The sequence below is a fragment of the Lactuca saligna genome, chromosome 1 (assembly GCF_052625555.1).
Source record: "Lactuca saligna cultivar CGN05327 chromosome 1, ASM5262555v1, whole genome shotgun sequence".
In the NCBI taxonomy this organism is placed as follows: domain Eukaryota; kingdom Viridiplantae; phylum Streptophyta; class Magnoliopsida; order Asterales; family Asteraceae; genus Lactuca; species Lactuca saligna.
Window position 1 is genome coordinate 70118698 of NC_136417.1, and position 21440 is coordinate 70140137.

General features: G+C 36.8%; 4 protein-coding genes across 4 annotated transcripts; 2 read left to right on the top strand and 2 right to left on the bottom strand.

The window, feature by feature from the left end:
• Window positions 1-8088: 8088 nt before the first annotated feature.
• On the bottom strand, window positions 8089-10193 carry LOC145039500 (2-alkenal reductase (NADP(+)-dependent)-like). The gene is made up of 5 exons (XM_078987549.1): window positions 9658-10193; window positions 9114-9291; window positions 8850-9016; window positions 8663-8745; window positions 8089-8576 (listed from the first exon to the last, which is right to left on the bottom strand). Exons 1-5 carry the CDS (start codon window positions 9880-9882, stop codon window positions 8198-8200), a joined length of 1032 nt encoding a protein of 343 aa, XP_078843675.1. The 5' UTR covers window positions 9883-10193; the 3' UTR covers window positions 8089-8197.
• A 404-nt stretch (window positions 10194-10597) lies between these two features.
• LOC145008091 (uncharacterized) lies at window positions 10598-11149 on the top strand. The gene has a single exon (XM_078966718.1). The coding sequence runs from the start codon at window positions 10598-10600 to the stop codon at window positions 11147-11149; it is 552 nt and encodes a 183-aa protein (XP_078822844.1).
• A 90-nt stretch (window positions 11150-11239) lies between these two features.
• LOC145008101 (uncharacterized) lies at window positions 11240-11868 on the top strand. The gene is made up of 2 exons (XM_078966725.1): window positions 11240-11570; window positions 11633-11868. The coding sequence occupies exons 1-2, from the start codon at window positions 11240-11242 to the stop codon at window positions 11866-11868; spliced, it is 567 nt and encodes a 188-aa protein (XP_078822851.1).
• A 2675-nt stretch (window positions 11869-14543) lies between these two features.
• LOC145008113 (uncharacterized) lies at window positions 14544-16199 on the bottom strand. The gene is made up of 4 exons (XM_078966733.1): window positions 15999-16199; window positions 15642-15890; window positions 15394-15527; window positions 14544-14952 (listed from the first exon to the last, which is right to left on the bottom strand). The coding sequence occupies exons 1-4, from the start codon at window positions 16197-16199 to the stop codon at window positions 14544-14546; spliced, it is 993 nt and encodes a 330-aa protein (XP_078822859.1).
• Window positions 16200-21440: the final 5241 nt, after the last annotated feature.

Below are 21440 nucleotides of genomic sequence, written 5' to 3' on the forward strand. Positions count from 1 at the left end.
ATAGTGAATGCTACATGACCAACCTAAGTCTTATATCACAACCGGCCTCACACAACCCACCACTTCCTTAATTCCATGAATGTTGTGGCCTTCCGACAGTCTTACAAACTGACCTACCCTAGCCTAATCCCGACAGGAAAAAACCTACAAGCTGAAACATAGATTTTCCATGCCCTCACCGCTACTCAAGGATTGGTAAATGCTATGCAGCATCCTGTAGTCTTACAGCACTCCAACACTATCTACCAACCTAGTGAATGCTACAGGCCACCCAACAGTCTTTAAACACTCTAACACTATTTGCCAAGCTAGTGAATGCTACGGGCCACCCCACATTTTGACAACACTCCTAACTTACCATGGCTACCACCCATGGTCTTACCGCTCATCTACTAATCCATCCATACTCCTTCCGAGTCGAACACGCATCAGACTACACCCCAATCAGGTGTCTGGGTCTTGCTTCGAACCCGAAAGCCTTAATCAGACAAGAACAGGTAGAGAGGCTCTAACACAACCCTCAACATGGATCCATCCACAAGCTTGCTATAAGGAAGACGTTGACCAGCTGTTGGAAGTTTCTTGAACTCCCAACTTACACAACTTCAATCCAGATGGCCACTTAGGTCATATCTCCTCCTGAATGGGATGTGAAACTTGCCCTAGTTCCACACCCGATCCAACTCCACGAAATTCTGATCAATTCTCCCATACATGGATTCGTCAAAGCTCTCCCATCACACAAAATTTGATGGGTTCCGAAACCATCTTATCTTCATATAGATGAACCGACTATGACTTGCACTTACCAATATCATCGTTCCAACACTAGCCAATCCAGATGACCGCACAACTCTTGAGATCCAGATGAATACTCCCCAAAATCTCAGCAAGCTCGATAACCTCAATCAATTCCCATGATACAACACCAAATCCTTAAGTTCTTTATGTTGTTGACAAAGACCATAACCCTTGCTCTGAACAGGTAAACCTTCACTCCAACTTCCCATCCTCAAAAGAATCTTTAAATTCTAACCATCTTTAATCCTTGAAATTATAAAATTCACTGAAACTTCCAATGACCAAACAAAATCATGCGGTTTCCACCTTCATCTTCTCGCTACCGCTCCTTCCTTAGCAATGGTAGAGATTAGACCCAAAGGTCCTGCCATAGACGACTGTTGATCCTATCTAAACAATTGCTAACATGACTGGACTCTGACTTCATACGAGAACTAACAAACTAATCCGACCATAAACCTTCCAACGATACCCATGAATTGACCCCATCAAAGAACCGGAACAACAACCGAACAAACTGAAACCCGCTCAGCAAGATATGACCCATTAATGACTCTTGGCATGAAAAAAGACATGAAACAATTCTTGATGATATAACCCAGGAAAAAACAGAAAACTAACCTGGAGATAATACTTACCCAAACCAATATAAAATTCCAAAGCAATATGAATTCTGATAATAATCAAGAAGAAAGCAAAAGATAACATACCTGCAACAACACCTGATGGAACCCTGGTCTCCCCTGACTAACATTGCAATACTCGACTCCTCACAGATGGGGATCCTGCCCCGCCCTCACGACCATCATAGATCCTTAAAGTATCCAAATCAGGTGCACTCACTGTTCCACCCCTCAAAATCGGACAGTCGGCCTTCTTGTGGCCCACTTGGTTGCAGTAAAAATATAACGGGCTTGCCCCTTGAGGACAATTCGGACAGACATGGCCAACCGTTCCGCACTTGTAGTAGCCCATGCTCTAGAACGACAAACCTCTTCTTGTTGCTTCTCGTACGTGTTGTATTGTCCCCAGCCCTGTTGGCCCCTCAATCGCTAATCTGAAGTCTTAGGTCTCTTTACGGGACCCTCAACTGAATGCACATGCTTTGCCTCCCTCTTTTCTAGGTACTCCAAATCAATCTCTTGCTCCTAGGTTACCCCAACCGTCCCATCATTTGTCTGAACAGCTAAGGTCCGACCCCTGAACCCGAAGACCAATCTATCAGTGGCATGCCCAATGATGTACGTTGACTCCTCACGTAAGGCTCGCGAAACCTCTGAGGCAATCCAATCATGGGCTCCATATGAGCCCCTAACTGCTCCACTACAATTTTGGCCTGAAAAACCTTGAGACGACCATCTAAGAGCTCCAAAATCCCTTCCTTAACTGAACCAAAGATTAGAGGAGTCCATTCCAAAATACCGCGAGTAATCTCCGATGAGATGAACTCCCGCATGCGCTCATTGACCGGCTCAACACCTGCACTGTAACACCCATAAAAATCATGCCAATTTAAACCTTTTTAAATCATTCAAAAACGAACAGTTATTATAAATTTGTTTTCAAAATGGTTTCATGTCAGAGTATCCCAGAATCAAATCATAAAAATATAAGGAGGTGCACGATCACGTCTTTGCCTTCCCAAAATCATCAAAAGTACTTGAAACATAATCAACAATTGTAATCCCGAAGCTTAGCGAGTTCCTCCAAAATACCAACGCTATATAAATCATAGATATATCATAGCAAACAAATAAACAACATGCATATAGAGTCTACAGTATGACTGGACTTCCCTCATCAGGCCTTCAGTCTATCTGGCGCACTCTCAGAACCTTCAGCATGTCTGGTCCACCCTCCTAGGCCTTCATCCTGTCTGGACCGTTCTCCATACCTTCGGTCTAACTGATATACACTAATGGGCCTGCAGTCTATCCGGTCCGCCCTGGGTCTGTTGGCCTTTAGCACAAAGCAGGTCCGCCTCAACCCAGCCCCTAATCAAACTATCATGTGCACATAAATATCATATGCTAGCTAGCATGTATAGATAGTCATACGGATCTAACAGATCAATAACATAGCATCATCCTATATACCAGGATACCGACCTAAAAGGTCACTAACATATCATTATCCTATATACCAGGATACCGACCTAACAGGTCACTAACATAGCATCATCCTATATACCAGGATATTGACCTAACAGGTCACTAAGCATATCATCATGCAACAAACCCGAATACAAATCCGAAAAGGGTCAACATTGGTGCCTTGACCCTGTTAGTATAGTGAGGACAACTTACCTCACAATGTCGATCAGAACTGAAATGTCAAACTCCCGAGATACGTCTCCAAACACCAACACCTACAACCACCATTGATCCCATTCCATAAATACCCAATTTACCAAAATACCCTCGGAAGTCAAACTAGTCAACCCTTGGTCAAAGTCAAAGTCAACGGTCAAGGTCAACTGTCAATGTTGACCCAACTCATCGAGTGTAGCTTCTTGACTCGTCGAGTTCTTCCAGAACGCGAGAAATCGTGAAATCCCTAGTTGACTCGCCGAGTTTCCAAACAACTCGTCAAGTCCATAAGGTGTGCAAATGTCAAGAAAAACCCTAACTAACTTGCCGAGTCATCTCATTGACTCGCCGAGTCCGTGCACAAACCAAAAACGGCCAATCTTCATCTGACTCGTCGAGTTAACCATTCAACTCATTGAGTCCCTTTAGTCCATTTCTCATTCAAACGTTTTAAGCTATCCCAAAGCTCCAAATTGTAGATCTAGCTTCCTAAGACATAGTTACCACGTAAAGTTGCAAATTTTATGTGCATGCAAGGTCTTAAAGGCCAACACCAAGCTAAATAAGGAGTTTTAGGTAAGGAGAAGGCCATAACTTGCTAAAGACTTAGAACTTTATGACTATAAGGGGCTATAGGAGTCTAGATCTGAAGTTACAACTTCAGATCATGCCCAAAACCAAAAATAACTCCACAACAAACTAGAAATATCCCTAAACCTTTGCATGAAGAGATCTAACTAGAGAGAAGCCAAGTTAACGACTTGTTACCTTCAACATGATGCTAAAATTAAGTAGAAATCAGATCCACAAGCTTCACCTTGCTCCAAGTTCTCTTCACAAAATCCACCTTCCAAGCTTCTTAACACACAAAAATGGAGAGTAGAGGCGATTAGGGTTTTCAGAGCTCAATGGGGCAGTAAGGGATGCAGAGGGAGGCTAATGACCCTTTAAATAGGGTGTAAAACCCTAAAAATTAGGGCTTTCTCATTCAGCTCCTACTCGTCGATTTGGGGTCGTCCGACTCGTCGGGTAGACTTCATAAATCATACGGGCTGACTAATCTCTACACGACGAGTTGGGGCCTCCAACTCGTAGAGTATGCTTCTTTAATTTCATGAAATACCTAAAATCTCATTCCCGAAAATCGGGATGTCACATGCACCTGATCCTGAATCAGAAATCGAACCTCCTTCCCGAGTGCTCATCACCATACTGAAACACAACATGCAAATGATCAGCACATACCCAAGAATCCTCATCCCCTAGGCTTCCTAGAATTTCCAAAAGTTTCCTTGATTCGAGTATGGATCTTGTACTTTTAGTAGTATGGGCCATATACTACCTTCCACACCTATCCATACTTTCCTCAAGAATCATCCCAAATCCTCTAAGTCACCTTCTCAAATTGCTACACCAAATGTTCACTAAACAATGCAACTACACCCACTGAAGCACTTCCTAGGCTTTCCTAGGTTTCCGACCTCACCCTGCCATCAGCTGCTAAAGAACTCCCCACAATGCCAGTTAATCATCTCATGACTACACGCACATGCAATAAAGCTCAGATAATCATTTGAGTAAAAGCATCATCCTTAAAACGGTTAGACTCAAATGAGAGTTGCACAATAGGGTCAAATCCATCGCTCTGAGATTATTTAACCTTCCTCACACGTGGCTTAGTATATTCACTTAATAGTTAACTCACATTACTTAAAAGTTCCATAAAGCACGAAGCAAGCAACATTCGTGCAGTAGCACTCCAATCCATAGAATAAGCAAAGAACATTCACACTCACATACTACAAGTCATGCTAGCTAGGAACTTCCATTCTCTTTGTCGGTTGCCTTATGCATGCAAACTATACACAATACATGATCAAATAGACTGCCGAATAAAAGACTCTACCCTAAGACCATAACCAAATGAGGTACAAGAAATAAGGCCAAATCAATCATTCTAGGGCTATATGATCCTAACCGTATACAATTTTTAAAGTATACACTTAGCAATTACTGATACCAATACATATTCCCAATCTAGCATAGCATCTAGTGCTCCCTAGGCTACAAGGCATCATATATCAGGCCAATTTATCATGCAATTCCTGAAATCACCACACAAAGGCTAAGGAACAAATTAGGGTTTTTTAGGGCATGAAGGCTGGTTAAGTAAGGCAAAAGAGGCTATCTTATGGTTTATATAGGGTACACGACCTAAAATTAGTGTTTCTTCACTAGTCACGTACGCTAAGTGTACTCCGCATACGCCCAACGTACGTGGATGAGCTCTACGACCCATCTGTATGAGTACGCCTAACATACAAGGAGTACGCCCATCGTACTCCAACTTTCCCAAAGTTGGCAATTCAACCCCCCAAGGAGCAATTCTGCAATAATACACCCCAAAGGGTCTAAACCAAAATGCACAATGAACCAAGCGTTACATTAGTATATTAATTGGAAATAGATAGTTGATTTAAATATTTATTATTTAATTAATATATTAATATGAAATTAATTGTTAAATAATTAATTTGTTAATTTATACAGTTAACAAATTAATGCGAAATCAATTAAAATTGATTAATTATTAATCATAATTAAATTGGAATTAATTCATGATTAATTGGAATTAATTGAAGGTGTAAAGCGGTGAAATTTGATTGTTCAATAATTAAACAAAATAAGAAATTCTAGAACCCTCCATGGCATGGACGTTTTTGGAGGGTTTCCTAGGGTTTTGGAAGCTTTCTGGTTATATATAAGGAAATGATTTGAATTATGAATAAATCTATTATTTAATCAATTCAAATCTTACTTTGCCTGCAAGTTACCTAAACTATAAATATGATCATTTGGCTTGAAAATCTCGTTCACCACATCACCTATAAACATAGAATCAAAATTTGTCTCATATCTCATCTCTCCTCCTCATTCTAGGGTTCCGTTTTTTCGATGTAAGCCATTAGAGACATCATCTTTTTGCTACTAGCTTTCCAAGACTAACAAATACAAGGGATTGAAGTGATTTTTTTACTACAACAAATCGAAGGTATGTAACCCTAATCCTATGTATATTTTGATTATAATAGGTTCCCCTTAGGGTTCTTGATGTTCATAGTTTATTGCTATCAATTAGAGAAAACATAGATCCAAAGTAGGTTGTATGTGAACTTAAGGGTTAAGATTTTCCGTTTTACATGTTTTAGTAACTTATAAAACCCAACAGTTCCCTCCCAACACACTCAACTAACTATTACATAAGGTTCACATAAACTTTTCTTTCTCCTATTTCTTTCATCTTTCTCAAAACCAACCACTCTGACTTCGACATCCCTTACCTTTAGGACAAACATACATGAAAATTTTCACCCTTAGTGTCTGGATAGACATAGTTTCTTATTATTCAAAGAATTTTCACTTTTTACTTCGAGGACAAGCATACATGATATTTAAACTTTCTTATTATTCATAATTTTTTTTTTACCTCTTCTTGTTATGACAAGCATACAAGATATTTTGAGAAAATTGCAGTCCATGTGGTATGGCATAATAGGCACGTATAGTCCAACTTTAATAAAATGGATAACTTGGTCCTTGTGTTATTTTGATATTACACAGATCGTCCCTAAGCCGTTAAATTTAACTATGGAGCCCGTTAAATACAGTAAATTGGCTTTTTACACTTACCTATTTATTTTTAGTATATTTTGTTTTTTATTAAAATATCCTATAGTTACATAAAGGGCCCCTCTCACTTACATCCACCCCACCAACTATAGTTCAAAGATTTGACAACCACTGAAACTCCAGTTTACCTTTGGCATTTACTTTCAACTCCGACAACAAGAACTTAAAAAATCAAAATCATACCTTGAAAATTGAAATCATATATGAAATTATACATTGATAACCTCTAGATCAAAACCAAAATCATACATCAAGATTGAAACTCGTACAATCTTAAACATTATATATATGATATCATACCTTGATAAACCACGAAATCATACCTCAAGATCAAAACCAAAATCATAATTTGGTAAGGGAATTGTATTCAAAACCTTGACAATCTTGATTCTTCAAAACCTATATACCAAAGAGATCGATCGAGCTACATGAAAGGTAGAAGAGAAAGATCAATAGAGGTCGGTGGTTCAATGATGGTCACCCTTGAAGCTTAGGCTGGGGGTATAAGCGGTAGGAATTGAGGTAGACAAGAACCCTAACTCCATAATGGTTAACGACACACCTTCAATCGATGTTAATTCAAATTAGTACGCTCTACACTTTGTCTCACCTTTCAGTCTCTTACCATATGCGGCGCTACCCATTCAATTTCTAACGATCGTTATTAATTCCGATGAAGCTCTAAGACTCCCTCGCCAACCTCAACCATTCCCTTCTCCAATGGCACACTTCTCCCATCCCAATCACCCCCTTCTTTGTCAACACCGACTTCCACGAATGTTGTTGCTGAAATTGAGAATCAAAGGTGTACCAGAAGTCCATAAATTAGAACTAACACGATATATATAAATGATGGTTTAGAGATCTCGATGGTTTTTTTGTTATAAATGTGTTCTTTACATAAATGGTCCATGTAGTTTAGAAAAATTTATAAAAAAATGAAAAGGAAAGAAAAAGAGTAAAAGTGTCATTTTATAGAAATTTAACAGCATCATTTTAACGCGATGTCGGAAGGACCATTCATGCAATACCAACAAAAAAATAAGGATCGAGTTTGTCCATTTTTTTAAGTTGAACTATACATGCCTAGTATACCATTTTTGTAATTTTCTCAAATATTTTCACCTCTCCCTCTTAGGACAAGCCTATTCAAAATCATAGGTTTCTTATTCATAAAAATTTTCCCCTCTTACTATTTGGACAAATATACAAGATACACACCATTTCTTTCAATCACAAACATTTTAACTCTTCCTATTAGGACAAAAGCATACAAAACACACACACACACACAATTTTCGTATTATTAATAAAATTTCCACATCTTATTGTTAGAACAAACATACAAGATACACACTATTTCTTATTATTCATAACAATAAAGACATCAACTCGACTCATTCACGTGCCACAACCACAACTTGCTTCCCAACATTTTTCCCCGAAAAAATCCCAACCAAAGCCTTAGGTGCACTCTCAAGCCCCTCTACAACATCTTCAATGTAACATATCTTCCCTTCCTTTATCAATGGTATAACCATTTCAATATACTTTGGATACAAATTATAGTGATCAGTTACAATAAACCCCTTCACAAGAAGTCTTTTCATTATTATGCTTGACAAATTCCTCACACCCTCTTCTTGATTTAAGTTGTATTGTGAGATCATTCCACAAACCGAAATCCTTCCATTTACTCTCATGTTTAAAAGCACTGCCTCCAACATTTTCCCACCAACGTTCTCGAAGTATATATCGATTCCTTCCGGAAAGTACCTGAGATTAATTACAAAACAATTAGAATTTACTAAAAAAGGAAATTAATCTTTATTATATTATTTGTTTGGGATATTAATTTTAACCTTTTGAGAGTTGCATCAAGATTTGGTTCTTCCTTGTAGTTAAAAGCCTCATCAAATCCAAATTTGGTCTTCAGTAGCTCAACCTTGAGTGATGAAAAGATAAAGATAATATTTTGAGACAAAAATATAAAAAAATTGAAAGTTGGACAAGGGCATTCATGTCTTTTGGCATGAAAAAATTAATTACCTTTTCTTTGGTTCCAGCTGTCCCAACAACATAGCATCCGGTCAGCTTTGCAAACTGCCCGACAAGCTGACCGACTGCCCCTGAAGCTGCTGAAACAAAGACATACTCTCCTTTCTTTGGAGCACCAATCTCATAGAAGCCATAATAAGCAGTCATACCAGGCATACCTTGAAAAAACCATCGAAGAAACAAAATCATATTTACAGAATTCAAGATCTGTAATTTACAGAATCTTAAAGCTCCTTAATTAAACAGAAAACATACCAAGGATTCCTGTATAATATGAAAGAGGGACATCTGTATGTTGAATCTTGAATAGCGTTTCAGGAGCAGTGATAATACTGTATTCTTGCCATCCAGTGAATCCCCAAACTAGGTCACCTTTCTTCAAGCTTGAATGTCCAGATTCCACAACTTTAGCTACTCCATATCCTGTTATCGGCTGCAGGAGACAAAAGCTAAATGATAATTTGATCATCACAAGAGATTTTCCAGAAGAAAGAAGAGAATTTATATCTTGGTTTTGAAATGAAGGATATTGGAAAACTTAAGCCCTTGTTTTAAAATGCTTCATTGCAAGCCAATTCACTCAGAAAGGTAAAGATTAGGAAGAAGATTGAGTGCTCCAATTCAATTGAAACGATTGAGAGCTTTAATTCAAATTTTACACTTGAAATATACGAATGATTAGGTGCCCCAATTCAATTCGAATAGATAAGCGCAACCCTAACGACAGATCGTTCAATTGACAAACTGTTTTACCCTAAAATGGAAAAATGAAAGTGAGAAATGAGAGTGTAATTCATACCGAACCAGGAGTGAAGGAAGCAACGTAACTGCCTTCAGTTTTGGTCATTCGACCACGCATGTAAGGATCGCAGGAGAGATAAAGGTTCTTGAGGAGGACGCCATTGGAACCTTGAGGGAGCTGGAGGGGGACGGTGGCGGAAGTTGTAAGGGACATGTCTGATTCCTTGGGGAAGCCATTAACGTAATCCTTAAAGATCACTTGCTGATTTCTCACTTCTTCCATTTTCCTGCTGAACAAGGGCTAGATTGCTATGCGAATGTGTATGTAACTCCAAAAGCAACAGAAATAAGCTCTCAGACCAGAAAGAACTTCAAATACACAACCAAAAGAGAAAACTAAAGATCTAAACAACTCAAACACAAACAAGAAACGATCTAGTACGAATCAGATTAGGGTTAACGAGAGCTATTAGAACCCTAATAATCTCTACGTTAAATATATACTAAAAGATATTTCAAAATTAAAAGTCATAATAATTCACAATTTGTTAATATGTGTATTTTATTTCCAAATAAAAGATAAAGATAAAGATGGACACTTTTTGCCCATTCCGCATCTAGCCACTCAAAAAGAGATTTATTTAAGCATGCATAAATTGACTTAACATTTGAATCACAAAAGGAAATGTTTGGTTAGTATTGGTAATATTAGGCTCCAACGGGTGGGTGCGGTCTCAGACCGCACTTTGTGCCACGTAGATGAAGAACATTGCTCCTAGACAGCGGTCTGGTGCGGTCTTGGCCGCACTGCGGTCCTTGAGTATCGCGATTTCTAATTGGTTGAGGGGAAAAAGTGAGGATCGCTGGCTTTTGTATTTATTTTTATTTTTTTTGCTTTTTCTTTCTTATATATACATATCTAACATCATTTTTTTTCACAACACAATCTCTTGTCTCTCTCAAAAAACTTTTTAAAAAAAATCAACACTCTTTCAAAAATGGCATCTTCTTCATCTTCTGAAGAATTTCATACTATTTTTGATACCGCTATTGCGTGTGTTCAAATGACGGAACAAACATACAGTGTTGTATTTTGCATAAATCGTGAAGAAACCAACCAACGTTTGGTGCAAGATTATTTTGCAGAGAATGCCACTTATCAAGGGTATTATTTTCGTAGGCGCTTCAGAATGCTCAAAGGCTTATTCGAACGTATAGTTGAAGATGTAACGAGGAAGTGCAGTTTTTTCCAACAACGTTACAATGCTAGAGGTACACCCGGTTTCACTCCCTTACAAAAATGCACGGCTGCACTTCGTCAGTTAGCGTATGACATTTCGCCTAATGCGTTAGACGAAAGTTTTAGGATGTCTACTAGGATAGCACGAGACAGTCTCCATTTTTTCTACAAAACTGTGATTCAGTTTTATGGTCCAAAATATTTACGTAAGCCTACACGTAATGACATCCTACAATTACAAGCTCATCATGCTAGTGTGCATGGGTTTACTGGAATGCTAGGAAGTTTAGATTGTCTCCGTTGGGCATGAAAAAATTGCACTACAACATATCATGGACAATTTACCCGAGGTGATCATGGTCACCCGACGGTCATACTTGAAGCAGTTGCATCACAAGACATGTGGATTTGGCATGCTTTTTTTGGTTCTCCTGGTTTGATTAACGACATCAACGTTCTTAACCGTTCACCAATATTTAACAATATATATGATAGATCTGCACTATATTCTTCTTTTCAAGTGCGTGGAACGCCATATAAGTATGGTTATTATCTAGTCGATGGAATATATCCCGAGTATGCTGTGTTTGTTAAATCATTTACAGCTCCACATGGTTCTAGACGAAAGAAATTCAAGAGGGCTCAAGAAAGAGCTATGAAGGATGTTGAGCGTGCTTTTGGAGCTCTGAAGAAACAGTGGTTCATATTGAAAAAACCACCAGCTTATTTAGGCGAGGAAAAACTTCAAAAATCATGTATACATGTCTTATATTGCATAACATGATTATTTAAGACGAAGGAAGAGCGATATGTGCGTTTGACGAGGAAGAAACCATACCAGAGATACAACCAATAGATGTTGGTGGCGAAGAGTATATAAACAGGAGAGCAGAGATACGTTGCACTGAAACATTTCACAATCTTCGCAATGACTTGGTGGAACACATTTACGGGGTTCAAAACATTAACCTTAATTTGGATCCACCGGATGACCCCGAAGACGAGTTATCGGAGAACGACTTTATGTAGTTTGCTTTAGTTATTTTATTTGTGTTTTTTAAGTTTCTAGGATTATTTAAATGTCATGTGTGTGGTTTTTGTGTTTTATTTATTTATTTATTTGGTAATGCAATGTAATGTAATATTTTTTTTTTTTTTTTTTTTTTTTTTTTTTTTTTTTTTTAATTATAATTTTCAAGTAATGAAAAATTATGTTTTTTTTATTAAAATAGAAGTTTTATCAAATTAAAATAGTTAAAAAAAGAAGTTTTATTAAATTAAAATAGTTAAAAAAAAAAGGGGGAATGTGTGGCACCACTCCCTTGGTGTGGCAAGAAACCACACTTGAGTGGTAAAAAATAACATAACGCTTATGTGGCGGAAGAGGGAGTGCGATTTTGGTGACACCACACCCTCCAGCTTTATCCTACAACACATCCTACGAGTTCACACAAAAGGGGAGCTATTTGACTCAGAAAATTCAGCAAATGACCAAAACTGAGGGGTCTTTTGAAAAAAATGATCACGGAAATGAGAAATTCCGAATATGACCAAAGGACTCGCAGAGGGGGGTATGCGGAATCATAAACGCCTATGAGGAAATGGAACATCTCTACGGATCTTGGGTTTTTTAATTTTTTTTCGCTTTTACGTTTTTTTTATTTTTGTTTTCGTTTATTAATATATTTTTTTAGTCACATAAGGTATTATGTGATTATTATGTAAAATTTTTGACAAAAAAAGGATAAAATAATGAATTTATGTTTAATATCAATAGAACTGTTTGGGAATCCACAGAACTGTTATCAGCGGATCAGTGTACACCTCTACGGATCAGCGTACACCTCTACGGATCAGTGTATAAATTGTCATATCGGTTATATATTGTATCAACTCACCCCGGTATTGAAAAATATAGAAATGGCCTCTAATCCACCAACTTCTACGAATGCAACATCGTCGTCCGTTACTCCACGTCCATGGACGACAAGAGAGGTGATGGTTATAATACGATGTTGGTTGAACAATTTTGAAGGTGTCACAACAATGGTTACCCCTAATTACCTTGGAGGTGATGAATGAACCCGCATAACAGGTATGTTCAACCTCTCATTTGGACAATGAGAATATCGGGTACAAGTATATATTCTTAGTAAGTGGATGAAGTTAAAGAATGAAATCACATGGTTCAATAGATGGTATCATCATCTTAAAAATAGTAGTAATTATTATTACACAAACGAGGATGCTCTTGTATAAATGATTTTAGATTATTACATTTTCGAGCATGAGGGAAAAGACTTCGAGTATGTGGATGCTTGGAATCTGGTTAAGAACCATCGGTATTTCATGTAGAAGGGTTTTTTTTATGTGAAATGTTTTATGTAATATGTTTGCTATAGATGTACGTTTTCCATGTATTTGTACTGTTTTGTATTTTATGTTCTATGGAATAAAGTAGAAGTTAACTCAACTGGTTTCGTAAATAACTTAATATAAACCAAATACATATAAATAACTTAATACAAACCGGTGCATATAAATAACCTAATAAAAACAAACTACATTAAAATATCATTCTACAAACGCAATACAAATTAAAAATACGAGAGATCTTTTAAGAGATTCCAAGGGCTTTCAAACTCGAATTCTAACTCGTCAGTAATGGATATGTATTCTGCTTTCGCTGCGTCCATGATGACTTCCTCATCTTCATTCGGACGTGCGTCATCAATTTGGGTATAAAGATTGTTGAAAAACAAGACTTCTGTTTTTAATTCATACCATTTTGTTGTGATGTCAACGGTGTTGCGGTAGTTTTCTGGGGCAGATTGAGGGTCAACGTTGAAGGCATAAGTTAAATGGATCCAATAACTTGGATCATTCATCTTGGTGGTCTCGTGGATATTAATATATGCACGAGTTAGACGGAGGTTATCCTCAGCGCTCTATGGTATGGAAGCCATTATGAGGGAAAATACGAGAGTTAATTTTTCAAAAAAAATGAAATGAAAAAGAAATGGTATAGAATCGATGAAAGGATACACATGGTAAAGTGATTTTATATTACTTATTCCGCAAAACTAGTGGGGAATCCTCATAATTGTTACGGAATCCGCAGAGTTGTTTGGTAATCTGCAGAGCTGTTTGTCAGTCCTTTTTCTTATTTAATTACACATTTAAAAAGTTGTGTGTTTAATAAAAGTTATACAAATATTCCATTTTTTTATAAAATTACACACACCAGTATTCTAAATAATAAACATACTTTAAGTAGGTTACAAAATATAGTTTAGAAAACATAAACATACAACCTTCATAATAAATATACGTTGAAATAAATTTCATTCATTCAAATCGAACCACGAAAACTTTGATCTATTTTCGTATTCCGGCCATGGGTTTTCTGTTGCTTGTGTCCCTAGGTTTACTATCACTTGCGTCCATTGGATATCTGGCTCTTGCAACCATTGGTACTCGGTGCAACCCTGTCATTGGTTTTGTGGCTCTTCCTATAGTTGATATTCAGTCCCTTGCGTCCATTGGTTCTATGGCTCTTACTACCATTGATGTTCGGTCTGTTGTGTCCATTAGTTGTCTGACTACTGCTGCCATTGATGTTCGGTCTGTTGTGTCCATTGGTTGTCTGGCTACTGCTGCCATTGATGTTCAGTCTGTTGTGTCCATTGGTTGTCTGGTTGTTGCTACCATTGTTGTTCGGTATGTTTCTTCCACTGGTTCTCTGGCTCATGTTGCCATTGTTTTTCGGTCGCTTGCGTCGGTTCCTCTTCTGTCGCTTTTGTCCCACTTCCTGATGCCCCAGTACATTTTTTACTTTTACTTTGGTTCTTTGGAATGATTTCCTTACACGTCGTTGCATTATGAGTTGTGCTATGGCATCTACTACACTTTCTTATTTTTGGTTCCTCACCTTGAGAGGGAATACGATTGGTGTTTTTTGATCTACTAGCTTGACGTATTTCCATCACAAGAGGGTTAACAACTATAAGGTCACCCGGAACCTCCCAATCACTAAGTTCTAAAAGAGGGTATACAACCTGCTCGTACTTTCTTCGATATGTTTCAATTTTATAAGCATCTATAGCCATATGCCTACAGTGATCATTTTTCAAGTGTGTTAAAACCATTATCACATGACCACATGACAAACCAGTTAGTTGTCAATATTTGCAAGAATAAGTCTTTTCCCTCAAATTCACTATGCCGCCACTTTTGAAGTCATGCACTTGATATGTTGTATTGTCAACACCGGATACCAACCATCCTTGAATCCCTTATTTATTTTTTTAACCATATCTTCAGCCCACTTCGTAAATATTGATGTACTTTTTTCTATTAAAACATTATTATATATGACATTTATCAAATAATTTAAAAATAAACATAATAATACCTGCAGCCATCTGCCATTTGTAAAACCATTTATGCATAAGTGCGCAAAAGAACTCAAGAAGTGGTAATATAAGCAACTTCCTTGCTTTATTTGATACAACATTCATGGACTCCGTACTATTTGAGGTCATATAATCATACCTCAGGGTAGAGCAATACGCTCTAATCCATTTCTCATGTGGAATTTTACTGAGATATGTCACTACATCATCTCTTATATTACAAAGTCTCCCCCAATAGAATTCAAACTCAGTTGTTTTGTAAGCTCTTACCAGCTTCCAAAACAAAATTGCTGTTTTTTTTTTCCAAAGGTGTAGACTATGTTTCCTATTAGATGAAAGCCAAACAATCCATGTTGAGCATTTGGAAAAAACATTTTGAATACTTACAACAATTGCGAGTGCCCTATTTGTGACCATTGTCACACCTTCCACATCACCAATGCATTCATGTAGTTTTTCAAGAAACCATGTCCAAGAATCCGTAGTCTCTTTTGGGCAAATTCCATACCCAATAGGCAAGATCTGATTGTTGCCATCCATGGCTACTGCATGCAAGATGATGCCTTTGTACTTTCCTTTCAAATGAGCAGCATCCATAATAATAACTTTTCTACAACACTCTCTGAAAGCACGTATCTGCAACAACAATATAAAAACCATTAATATATCAACAATATAATTTTTTTATAAACATTTAAGAAAACAACAAATATATTTAAAAATATATTACCGCACATCCAAAACGAAAAAGCAATACTCAAAACGATCCTCCGAATCAGTTTTTATGTATGCCACAGTACCAGGATTATGTTTCTTCAGATTGTGAAAATAAACTGGAAGTCTGGAGAAATTTTCTTCGGGGGTCCCCATCATCAATCCCAAAGCAAATTCTCTGGCATGCCATGCTTGTGAATAACTCATATTTATTTGTAGCAAAGCATTCATATCTGTAATTATATCATTAGGCTTCCAAACTCTCAAACTTCCTTGACCAATAATGTCATGTATTATGGTTCCCACAACTTCGCTATTTGCTTGCCTATGATTTGGGTGTATAAGCAATGAAGAACATGTATGCTCATCATTAAATGTCTTAATTTCAAACATTTATGTTCCTTTAATGAGAGATGCATATAAACGCTAATGATAGATTTTTTGCATACAAACAACCTAGTATCGAGATTTTGAAGATTTTTCAACCTTTATCTGAAACTTTTCTCTAACAACTTTGAATTGAACAACAAATGCTAGGTCTTTTTTGGTGTTATGGGTTTGATTGACAATTAATTTAACATTCGGACCTAAACTGTGAAATGGTCCAGGTTCAAGAATAGGTTTTGGACAATCAGAAATAGAAGGAATACAATACCATGGATTAAAAGCAGTTTTTCACTGCGTGTACTCATCATCCGACCACCCTTCATTTGATTTTTCCTCACATCTTCGATCATCAATTTCAGGAACTTCTCCAACTCGAACAAATTTTGACGTTGTAATTCAGTCATGCCCACTTTTGCTTATTTATCATTATCTGATAAAAAAGTATCATTATCTGATACAAATTTATCAGTAATCGAAACTTTTTTTTTTCATAACCCACTGCACTTCATTTCCTCTTCCTCTTGAATGGTTTCCAACACATTGGCTTTCTCTACGACCTCTATTAGTTTTTACTAGATTAAACTGGTTGTTAACGTGTGACATCCCCATTTTTCACGGACAGAAAAGACCGATTTAGTTTATGCTTCATAAAAATCAGAGTGTCTCTTTTAATAAAAATGTTGCGGAATTTGTTCCCAGTAAAACATGATAAATACGTTATCAAAGCATTTCCGAAAAGGTATTTTATTCATTTTAAAATATTTGGGATGTCATTATCAATACAGAAACATAAGCATAAACAAAACTTACACTCATTATCGCTAGTGATTTATATCTCTTTAATCTCTCAGTGTAATGTGACTTCATATCAACATCTGTGATATAAATAAACTGAGTGGGTCAGGTTAGGAAACCTGGTGAGTACATAAGGTTTTCAACCCACAATAATATAATTATTATGTTTAAGCATTTAAACAAGCAACCCAATTACCCATCCCCATTATCTTCTTTATTTTACCCTAAGAATTCAACTATTCCTCATTTATTTATTCCTAAGGGTTATCCTAAGGAATATGCACGAAATCCATCATTGCGAAGGTTTACTCAACAGACACTAAATCCATAGTTACCAAGGTTTATCTCATTTAATTACAGTATCATTTCCGAGACTCCTCTCGTAATACAAGTCAATGGGTTTTATCTCGTTTATCGACAATATTGTTTCCGAGAATCCACTCGCAATACATATCGATGAGTTTTTAGAGTACACCTGGTGAATACACAGTTCAAATCACCTACAAGTTGCGAGCCTACTAGTGTCCATTGGACTATCTAGAATAGTCTGTGGTTGTCATCCATACTCTGCTGGATGACGGGGCCATCACTTGGGTAAAAGGTTTCTCTCATGGTTCACCTCTCACCCCTACCTCATGGTCTATATCACCTCTTCATCATTTTATTTTTGTCACACATAAACTATTTCATCTACCTATGTTTACCCAACACATTTTGTAGATATAAAATACGTATACAGTTTAAATAATTTAAAACATGTATGAAAATCTTTCACCCAACACGGACACCAAGTATTCAGACAATATACACACATAGCATGTAGTTTATATAAAATACTTCATATCTATGTGTAAGCTGAAAGTAACTATGCACTGACTTGATAAGGTGGTGACTCGACACTTGGACTACACTTCGTTACTCTTAAAATAATTTCCCCCGACAAAACCTAGTATCAATATCTCTAGGGTTTAGTCTAACGTAAACCACGGCTAATTAATAGTCTAGCTATTATTATTATTATATAAGCGTTAAACAACACTCTATATAACTCATAATAATAACCCAAATAATTATTTTAAGGTCCTAATAATGTTACTATAATTATTTAAAAGCTATATTAAAAATTGCATAGGCGTAGCTCACTTACAGCGGATTGTAAAGAAAACCGAGCTTTGCTCGGAGCAGCGTTTTGAAACTGAAAGACCCTTTTTCTCGGGACTCCGGGAACCTCGTGTCTTCCTTTAGGTGATAGGGGGTTAACCTAGGGTTTAGGAGTGGTTTGGGATCCTAGAGAGAAAGAAATTAGAGAGAGAAAGAGAATTGGAGTGATTTCCTCGGCAGCCTTCGCAACCGTTTTATAGGCGCCAGCCTTGGACCTATGTTGGGCGAAGTCCTTGGCTTACGCGGGGCGTAACTTCAGATAGGGTACAGGTGGAGAGTCTTCGGTGGTGCGACGTGGGCAAAGCTGGACCGAGGAGCGATAGGCGTATGCTGCGTGTACGAGAGCTCGGACGCTGGGCGTAATTCGAGGGTGGTGTGTCACTCATCCGAAGCGGGTCCATCGGACGGCTGGGAGCTAGTCCATGTCATCAATACATGCATCACTTTTGCAAATTGCACCCTTAACTTCTAAATTTCGTATCTACCTCATACGAGCTCCGTTTTCGACGTTCTTTATATACACACGTATGCGGGGACGCACTCTACAACTTTCGTTTAGACTCCGTCGGCTAATTTTGAATTATTTTTAAAAGTTATATTTTTAACAGGCCGGGACACGATTGGTCCGTTAAAAAATCATAACTTCTTCATCCGACGTCCGTTTTTGTCTGTCTTTTTATTGTTGTGATACTATTAACGAGATCTTCGATTCTCGTTTAGGTTGTGCTGGCTAAAAATTGCTCGATCTAATATTCGAATTTCGGGCTGTACACTGCTAAGCCGAAACTTCGAAAAATCATAACTTCTTCACACGAAGTCAGATTTGGGCGTTCTTTTTATGGACGCTCCCGGTTTAACTTATTCTATGAATTTCGTTTAGATCGCTAAGGCTAAATCTCGATATATCGTAAATTCACTATTTACGATTCCCGGTATCGTGCCAGTTTCGTTGCGAAACTTCGATGGGTCGTAACTTCTTCGTTATAACTTAGATTTCGGCGTTCTTTATATCTACGGAAACCTTGAGACGTATTCTACAACTTGGTTAATATTATTTATTCTAAATATTATTTTGCCGAAAAGTTATTTTCGACACTTATTGCCTCTAAATTGTCTAGCCCGAATCTACAGGCACTACATAACCACTGCTTGTTCTTCAGCTTCTTCACCTACCACCATTAAATACAAATGCCCCCATCTTCCTTGATTCGGTCATTACATGTATCAATTGAAATACATCAGTTTTATCTCCAAGCTTCATGATATATCCTAACTCTGGGTGTTTAAAAGACAAACATATATGACTATTTAACACACATGCCTTACTTCTGGCCATTTGTAATAACATTTCATGGTCAATGTTAAGAGGAAGATTAAAACCATAACATTATTTCTAACGTAAAACTCATCTCCATTAACTAACTGTAATAACAGTTCATGAAAAAGGGTTAGTTTAAGAGATGGAATAAATGGTATAGTAGATCATCGCCAAATGATGTAGTGGTAGCGAGCTTGGGTTGTTTTGGACTCGTTGATTAGGGTTTGGCCTTCTAGTATGTTAGAGCAATCAAGATCCATAACATTAAGACACATAGACAATTTGAGGTCATTGAATCACACCCAACTATTTGGACTCTAAGATGCAAGTTCTACTTACAGTCTAGTTGCAAATGGAAACTTCATGTAAGTAAATGTAAACGTAGTGGTTATTTTGAAATCACAGCGTATATAGGTCCGTACACTTGTTGACACTATAAGCTTTCTCTAGACCATCCGAACCTAGATGCAAGCTTGATTCCTATGGAAACTAGGCACCTTATAAAAGAGCAACCTTCTATCAGTATTCCGACTTTGAGAGCTGAAATAGTTGAAAAATTGGGCTATGGAAAAAGCAAGTACACATTCCTTAAGATATTTTAACCGAGAAAAATGTATATTTTAGTTGATAACTCAAAGAGGTCGAAATGTGCAAGTAGTTACTTTGGAACAAAAAACTTGCACATGTGGTAAATGAGAGGCATTTAAGTATCCTTGTTTTCATGCCTTGAGTGCATGTGACAAACTCTCTTTGAATAGTTGGCAAAATGTTGATAGATGTTACTCGATTGAATACTATTATGCTACTTGGGCATCTGAGTTCTCCCCGCTTCCTCACGAAGTGTATTAGCCACAATCACCATTTAATGAATTACTTTCAAATTTAGAATTATTACGAAATAAAAAAGATCATCATCGTTCAACAAAACTAAAAAATGCCATGAATATTAAAGAAGGAATAAATGTCAATCTTTGTGGAATTTGTAGGCAACCGAGATATAATTAAAAACGATGTCCGTCTATGCCAAGGTAATATATATATATATATATATATATATGTCATTTGTTGTGGTTATTCTCTTTTTTTTTTCTTTTTTTTACAAGTAATGATTTTTTACCGGTTCAAGGTCAAGTTAGTTGTGATGTTTTTTTTGTAACAAACAATGTTGAAGTTTTTTTTGTAGTGTTTATTTGTAAGAAACAATGTTGAGGTGTCTTTTTTTCACTTTAAAAACATTGTATGTAAATATTGGAATTTTTGCACCTTAAAATTTGATTATAGTGGTGACTTTTGATGATTTTTTTAATGTTGAGGCTAAAATTTGATGCTAAAAATGTTGTATAAGAAAACCGGATATTGAAAAAAATATAAAAAGATAAAAAAAAACATTTATTTAAAAAACCAATAAAAAAGGGTAAAAAAACTAAAATGAAAGTTGTCATTAAAAAAAAATATAAAAAACAATAAAAAAGGTGGAATAAAAGAGAAAAAAAAAGAAAAATAAGATATTTAAAATAAAAAAACTGAATATGAAACTAAAAAGTAAAGAAAAATGAAAAAAAAATACTAAAATGCTAAAATGGTAAATACTTTTGAAAGAACACTAAAATGGTAAATATTTTTTTCAACCACCCCAATATGGTCAAAAACTCGGAATAATTAACATAATATGGAAGGAAGTTCTAGAGACGTATAGGAGAACTCAATAAGCTTGGGGAGATGTGGGATGAGAGTTGTTTACCTTTAAGTGTGCATTATTTTCCTTGGATTATGAAAGACATCTAGGGAATGGAGAAACCAGCCGCGATTGG

What these genes read in the sequence shown, in the direction of transcription:
- LOC145039500 (XM_078987549.1), bottom strand. Translation starts at nt 9,882, where the DNA reads ATGGAAGAAGTGAGAAATCAGCAAGTGATCTTTAAGGATTACGTTAAT. An exon ending in CTTCCTTCACTCCTGGTTCG is followed by an intron (nt 9,292 to 9,657) that starts GTATGAATTACA and finishes TGTCTCCTGCAG; the next exon opens with CCGATAACAGGATATGGAGT. An exon ending in CTTGATGCAACTCTCAAAAG is followed by an intron (nt 8,577 to 8,662) that starts GTTAAAATTAAT and finishes AATTAATCTCAG; the next exon opens with GTACTTTCCGGAAGGAATCG.
- LOC145008091 (XM_078966718.1), top strand. Translation starts at nt 10,598, where the DNA reads ATGGCATCTTCTTCATCTTCTGAAGAATTTCATACTATTTTTGATACC.
- LOC145008101 (XM_078966725.1), top strand. Translation starts at nt 11,240, where the DNA reads ATGTGGATTTGGCATGCTTTTTTTGGTTCTCCTGGTTTGATTAACGAC. An exon ending in AAAACCACCAGCTTATTTAG is followed by an intron (nt 11,571 to 11,632) that starts GCGAGGAAAAAC and finishes TGATTATTTAAG; the next exon opens with ACGAAGGAAGAGCGATATGT.
- LOC145008113 (XM_078966733.1), bottom strand. Translation starts at nt 16,199, where the DNA reads ATGAATGCTTTGCTACAAATAAATATGAGTTATTCACAAGCATGGCAT. An exon ending in ATAGGGCACTCGCAATTGTT is followed by an intron (nt 15,528 to 15,641) that starts GTAAGTATTCAA and finishes TTGTTTTGGAAG; the next exon opens with CTGGTAAGAGCTTACAAAAC. An exon ending in GCGTATTGCTCTACCCTGAG is followed by an intron (nt 14,953 to 15,393) that starts GTATGATTATAT and finishes TGATCACTGTAG; the next exon opens with GCATATGGCTATAGATGCTT.